This window comes from Drosophila willistoni (genome assembly GCF_018902025.1).
Source record: "Drosophila willistoni isolate 14030-0811.24 chromosome XL unlocalized genomic scaffold, UCI_dwil_1.1 Seg141, whole genome shotgun sequence".
In the NCBI taxonomy this organism is placed as follows: domain Eukaryota; kingdom Metazoa; phylum Arthropoda; class Insecta; order Diptera; family Drosophilidae; genus Drosophila; species Drosophila willistoni.
Genome location: NW_025814052.1, coordinates 8111280 through 8118723, shown reverse-complemented (window position 1 = coordinate 8118723; position 7444 = coordinate 8111280). Strand labels below are relative to the sequence as shown.

At 36.1% G+C, this 7444-nt stretch overlaps 1 protein-coding gene and 1 long non-coding RNA gene across 2 annotated transcripts; one reads left to right on the top strand and one right to left on the bottom strand.

Annotated features, from left to right (window-relative positions):
* Nucleotides 1-3960: 3960 nt before the first annotated feature.
* LOC124460500 lies at nucleotides 3961-4834 on the top strand. Its single transcript, XR_006954410.1, has 3 exons — nucleotides 3961-4181; nucleotides 4548-4553; nucleotides 4642-4834. It is a non-coding gene; the product is annotated as an uncharacterized LOC124460500 (long non-coding RNA).
* Nucleotides 4835-5593: 759 nt separating this feature from the next.
* Nucleotides 5594-6181, bottom strand: LOC6648894 (myb-like protein AA). The gene has a single exon (XM_023179092.2). The coding sequence runs from the start codon at nucleotides 6179-6181 to the stop codon at nucleotides 5714-5716; it is 468 nt and encodes a 155-aa protein (XP_023034860.1). The 3' UTR covers nucleotides 5594-5713.
* Nucleotides 6182-7444: the final 1263 nt, after the last annotated feature.

Here is a 7444-nt window from a genome sequence, read left to right as displayed (position 1 = left end):
TGGCATAAACTGCAGAGTTTTTGGGGTTTGCCGCTGCGTGATTTATCAACAACGAGCAACGAGAAAAAGGAAAATGGTAAAGTGAAAAAAACAAAAAAATGAACGAAAACGAAAAATCCCCAACAAGCATAGAACGTTCCATAACGACAATATTTTTGATAGTCATGACCCCAAAAATTGCATTGAAAAAAATGAAGAGCCATAAAATTGCTTGACTCTTGGGTTGCGTTTGCGTTTTTAGTGCATAAGTTTCAGACTGGCAAATGATAAGTCGAAATGAAGCGCAAAGACAGCGCGAAAGGCAATGGCAACTCGTTGATTTATGATGTCAGGGGAAAGTTTGTTAAAGTTTTTATTTTCCTTTTGCTTGACTATGCTTCTTTTCCCCCATTCTGGTGTCTAAAACTTGCAGTTTAGCGCCTTGCCAAGTGATAAACTGCAATGACTTTGAACTTTGCTTTTGCCTTGCTTCGAATTGCTTATTAGATTGTATTTAATGGTTTAGGTTTTCAACATAGATCCAAGATGTCTAGTTCTTTTCATTCAACGAGTGGCGAGAGAGCACAAAGATTGCGAACCAATAGACCAATCTAAATTAGCGAATGGGCAATTTCTATTTCTCAAGTGATATTTAGAATTCTTAGTATTAACAGCTTGAAAACTATCGATGGTAGTATCGATGATTACAAATGTAATAGAATTATTGCTCAAAAAGAGCAGAAGTTCAAATAAAAGCAATATCATTAGCACTAGTTCTTGATTTGTATGTAAAAACCAACAACCTAAAAGTTGAAATATTACTTTACGTTGGACAGATGAACAAAATCCTCATTGCTACCTCCGACTTTGATATATTTGGATATTCATAAATTGAACGACTATAGATTATCTCCCAAAATCTAGACTTAACACCTAAATCATTCAATGTAAAGATATTGCATAGGATCCGTTCTGCGTTCCTGTGCAAGCTATCGATAGTAGCACCATCGATAAACCGGTTTTTACTATCGAGTAAATAACTTTTTATCAATAATTTGCCACCTCTATTATGAATAACTGTCACAAATAAGAATTTGCACAAGAAGCAAGTACAGGCTCTCTGAGTATAAAATTGGAAAAAATTGGAAAAAGTTCTATTGAGAAATCCGAATTTTCAGGTAAGTAAGAGCTATTGATTATTGACGAGTGGCTTAAGGGAATGTGGTTTAATTTTGGTTCGAGATCAGAGTCCAATATGCAATAAGGGAAACCTAGAGTTTGCTACTGCAAACTGAAGCTCCATATTTTTAGACTTCATTGCTTCACAAGAGAAAAAAATTGATAGGGAACTAAGTCAACCTCGCCGCATCGTGTTTGTTCCCTAGAAATCTCATTAATTTAGTCATCTCGTTGGCATTTAATTTTATTTTTTTTCCACGTTTCTTTGGTTGCCACGTTTTCTTTTTTGCTCGTTGTTGTTGCTTGCCTTCCCCACGATTCGTGGCCAATTCTCAAATGAGGCGGCACAGAGGACAAAGTTAACGATGAGTACTCGCACTCGCACTCGCATTCGCACTCAACGTTGTACTTTGGGGACCTTTTTTTTCTTATGCCACATTCCAGCACACACATTCCGCTGCCCAAAAGGGGAGCAGAAGGTACTGAAAGACTAGTGACTAGTCGAGTTCAATGCACTCCCACTTAAAGTCCCATTCTCTAGTCATTCGCATCGAATTCTTGGACCTCTTAGACGACACGGAAGCCTCCAGCCGCACCACCCACACCACCACCCTTTGTGTGTGTGCCGCGTAGTGGCTTAGTGTTCCGCTTGACTGCGCTTTTTGGGTTCGCTACGCTCATACACACACACACCTTTCTATGTATGTGTGCGTAGTGCCTACATAGATTGCAATGTCGCCTTCTGCCTCGTTTATGGCCAGGCTGTCAAATTAATTGGCTTTTCCGGCTCCGGCATTTGGCATCGTCGTGTCGCTTGACAACTCATTTCCTACCCGACTAGCTCTCTGTCCCTCTCTCTCTCACTCTCTTTGCCTCTCTCTCTCTGTTCCTCTATTTCTCAGAACATTTCGCACGTAATGCAACGAGGCATGCCATTTGAATTTGCCGGCAAAAACTTTCTCTTGAAATTCGGTCAGGCTTGATCAGAATAAATACAACACAAAAAAAGAAAAAAAAAACAAAAAGGTCGAAAATGAAAACTCCAAACTCGTGCAAGAAGATTCCCATCCTTGTCCTTGATTTCGATTCCTCACTTCACACTTGCTTTGATCACGCACTGGCAGCAATCTCTACCTCTCAGTTTCGGTGCCAAGTACTATGCATATTTTAGCGTAAAGTACTTCAGTTCTTCTTTTTATAGAATTTCCACCTTAGGCTACGTTTTGATTGCCCTATGACCAAGTTAAACGAAAAGGATTTGAGTGAGTTTTTACAAATAAGGAACAAGTGGAGCGCTCGGCTCAAAGTGACCACACTCAAAACGTTTGTCCCAAAATCGCAGCCCCTGATTTCTCCTATTTTTGGTACACATATTGCAGAAATGATAGAATGATAATACCTAGAGGGACGAAGATTGGCTCAATTCACTATAAAGCGTATTGAATCAAATTTACCATATTTAAAAATCAGTTTTAAATATCAGATAGATTTCATTTCTTTAATTAGCCTTCTAACTAGTTGATCTAACCAGATATTTAGTGATACATTTTTGTAAATATTTTCAAAATAATTTCAATGATTTGATTCAATTTATCAACAGATAAATCCATAAATATTTTTAATGTCAATAAATTGACATTAAAAACTCTTCAAATACCGTTACATTAATCTCAAAAAATTTGAACTTTCTCTTTAAATATAAGCTTGCATATATATCGTAAATCGTTTTTGATCTAAAAGCATTAACCGTTTCGATCTAAATCTTAGCGATCTAAATTGTTTTGGGATATTTAAAACCATAATATAAATTTACATTTGCAAGTTGTTTTATCGTAAAAGGATGTACTAATATCCCGAATTTCCTTTAAGGACATTTCCATTTTCTAAGAAATCATGTACAATCTTTTGGGAAAATTTTCTGTCCTTAGTGAAATAACTTTATGGTAAAGCATAGACACAAAACAAAATTCAAATTATCTAGGACAACAAATGGAATAGGTTTCGAAAGCTTACTCACTGGCGCCATCTGTAAGGACACATACACTAGCGGTGCTAACTTCCCCATGGAGCTTACTTTTTGTTTGAACCGTTAGAAATGCAAAAAGTAGCTTTTCTTCTTTTATTTTATTATGAGCTAGGCATTTCGAACTGAATTGTTGTATGTAAAAATTCATTTAATAAAGTTGCTAATTTTTTACTTTTTTTCTACTTTCCCCGTTATATCCTTTAGATAAAAAGAGGAGCAATGGCCGACAAGAAGCAAAGATCCAGTGAATTCAATCTTTATAGTAACTTCGTTCCAGCCTCTGAGCCATTTACAACGACTACGTTTCCAACCGATATTAATCTGTTTAATATGCTGGCTTTGGAACTTCAGTGTCAACTCGCGAACAGGCAAAATGTTATGGACGGCAAGACGGAGGAACCTGAGTATATTGATGAAGATGATGAAGACGATGTGTTCTTAGACATCGATATGTCCTCAGAAGATCTCTAAAGACCCGAAGATAATGCAACCAATTGAACTGAAGAAGCTATCCAAGAGCTGAAATCAATTACGCCCTCGCAAATAAAAGACTATTTACCATTTAGTTTGATTTGTTTTCTTCTTTAGCTATTTGAAACGAATCCAAGTTAATGTTGGTCATGCATAACAGAAGCAATTCTCATTGATTTATTTTTAACATAGTTAGTTAAATTTTTAAGTTTCTTCAAGTTATGTAAAAACTCAAATTTCAAACCATTAAATTAGTTTGAGCTGAATTTACTCGAACTTATCGAATTATTTCTTTGAAACTTCTGTGACTACATTCGAACATTCTCTTGATTCGTAATTACAATTAAATTACTGTAGTTTTTAAGGCCAAAACTAACTAAGATTTGTCTATATTGATTTATACATTATTAATTAATTATTACTTTCTATCCTTTTGAGCGGAATCACAGACGAAAAAAGAAACAAAGAAACCTCCAAGAGTAGTCAACAGTTTTGAATGAAGAACAGCCAAACAAGGAATCTTCAGGTAACCTTCAATGCCTGTGTATGTGTGTGTGTGTTTGTGTGTGTGTAGAAACATCCGCTGTTTGTGTTGGCCTTGTCCAAAGGCCGAGACAGAATCAGGGCTAAGCGGCTGTTAGATAATATTTTCCGTTTTTAACTCTGACAATTGTCGAGCCGCCTGCTTTTGTCTGCATTTGGCCGGAAACGGAAACGGTACACACATGCGCGCACACACACAAACAGACGATGACTATATGCCATAATATACACATTCCTTCTTACATATGTATATTGACATTGATACCGAAAACTGTTATTTGAAATATACTTTTTATTGGCAATGAAACATGCAAATGGAAATACATATTACTACATATATAATGGATAGATAGAGGTGAGGGTTTGTTGTAATTCAACTAATTTGTTTCGATTTAGCGATTACAATCTTTTAATATCGCTAATTTAATGCTTCTTTATGCAAGCCAAAGTCTTAGGGCGTAAAATCCTCGACGAGTGAAATATTTATGAAGTGTGAAAATGCAGAGAAAGAGGAAGCGGCATGCGGCAAATGGAGACAAAATGAGGCTGTGGCAAAAAAAAAACGAAACTTTTTCAATTATAAACGCTTTGAGAGATAAGCAAAGACAGCAGCAACAGCAACAAGGACAACAAAATGAAATTGTCTCCTGACCACAAAAAAAGGAAGAGAAAAATAAAAATGAGAAACCCAAAACTTAAGCAGATGACGCCACTCAACTGGCAACTGGCGCCTTTTGCTTGATGATATTTAATTGAATAATATTGTTTACTATTTAATCCAATCTTCATACAGACCCCTTTTGCCTGCAATATCTTAATAAAATTATTTGGCAACTGGGATTATTTAAAAATTCTTAATGCAGAACTTTATTATGAGAGCAAAGCAAGAAAATTGTTAGTTAGTTACTACCAAGACATTGACTATGTGCATACGATTTGTAGCTAAATATAGGATAAAATTCTAGTTGGTTAACCAACCATGTCAAATATATAAGTGTATATGTACATATTTACTATTGTTGCCAAGTAAAATTTATATGTAAGATAGATATCAGAAGGCGATAAAATGGGGGAAAAGTAAATAAAGTTGAGCACTCCCTCTCTCCCATATCCAGGAGCTTTTAAAGTGCTCTGTCATTCAGAGGTCACATTAGATGCAGGACACTAACCCCATCAGATCTCCCTCCACACACACACACACACACATTGCATAATGCCGGGGCAACAAATCAGACAGCTAGAGGATATAGAGAACGATATCAGGATATAAGGACGACGACATTAAATTGGCATATCACGTAGCATTTGTTACACTGTAAAATGTAAACAAAATGCATAAACTATGAATACAAACATTAATATACAAATGTATTCTGACAATGAAAACAATTTGTATAAATCTTATGAAACTTGAAAAGGATAAATTTATTAAACGCCTCTTCAATCCAGCCAGCAGACATTATTATGGTTATAAAAAAAAAAAAAAAAAATCAACTCCCGTGGAAAAAGGTCCTCTTAGTCTCCAACTTCCATACCTTTTTGCTCTTGCTTATTGAGTTTTGTTTTGAGTATATTTTCCAATTTGACACAGAATTCAGATTTGGCTATGCCCGTATCTAAATAGACTTCTGACTTTTTTTGTTGCTTCTGCTGCTGACGGTCCAGCTTGGCCTGCTGCTGCTGCCTCCTCTTTAGTGTGGCCTTGGATACCTGGTCAGTGACAATTGTTGCCCCCAATGATTCGCTTGGGTTCGCTGACAAATTGGTTTCAGATCTTGGCATTTTGCTGGCACCACGAAAATAATTGTAGCCAGGTAACCAGCGACGTAGCAAGCGATCCAATCGATTGACAAAGTTCATTTTGGAGCTGCTTGTCGAACGCAGATCATCATCCTCCTCCTCACGTAATTGGTTTTGTTGCTGCTGCTGTTGTTGTTGTTGTTGTTCCTGCTGCTGCTGCTGTCCTGCGATTTGGTTAGCCATTCTGTTTTTGTTTTTGGTTATGTGGTTCTCTTTTCTTTTATTTTTCTTTTTCCTTTTTATTTGGCTGCTGCTGTTTGGCTTGGGGGGGGCTCTCTAATTTTGCATGCAAATCTACAAATGTTATTGGCTTAAGAAATGATTTCTTTTTTTCTGATTTTTCATCGAACGCTCTGTGTTGAAATATTGCAAAATAATAAAACATCTACATATGAAAAAATTATGAATTTCCAATACTATCTAAGCAAGGCAACTTGGATCGTCAGTGAAAACAGTTTCTCAATCGTCAAAACAATTCATGACTAGTTGATTTTCGTGAATTGATTTTAATCAAATTTTATTTAATAATAATTCTAACAAAGGAAAGCCTGGAATGCTTCTAGTGATTTATGTTTGATTATGCCTTGCACACATTAATACATATATCAATTTATATCATGCACACACATACACACACACACACACGCACACATAAATATATCAGCAATATATCAATCAAGCAAGCACATAAAGAGAAAGAGAAAGGGAACTAAGATGATATTGATTTTCTATCCTCATTAAAATTAATTAGAAATAATGACCGCAAATAAATGCAGACTTCATATTAACAATCAAATAACAATAACAACAAATAACGTAAAAAAGAAAGGCAGCAGCATTGAAAAGCTTTTACAAATTGGCAAAAATTTAAGTTGAAATTCCCCATTGCCATTCCCATGCTCTATGGTCTCGATTGTTAATCAGTCAAAATCCAAACAATAATTATAAAACTGGGGAGCAACAAAAAAAAAAAAAAAAAAAAAAAAAACCAAACGAAAACGAAACTCAAACACAGCACTCAAAATGCCTCCAGGGGAGAGGTGGCCGGGTGGGCACCGAGAGGCTTTGTTGTGCTTAGAAGCCACTCAGCAGCCGCTTGATTGTGTGACAAATTGACAGTCATGACAACAACAGAAGTGCCCGGACAACTGAAGGTCTAAAGGATGAAGGATGCAGAGTGAAGAGCTAAAGGAACATAAATGAAAGCAAAAAAGGCGACGCCACTTGAAACAATCAATGTGGTTGCTAGCGGAATTTTTGCAGTTTAAATGGAACACAAAATTCGCTAAGCAGATTGAAATTGCGAAATAAAAAAATTCGCCACAACTTCACTTCAGGGAGGACCATTTAGCCAAGAATATATAACAAAGTCATGTCTTACTTAATGCATTATTTTCACTTCATTTTCTGAAAAGTCTTAAAAAAATGAGTGGAAAAACTCATTCG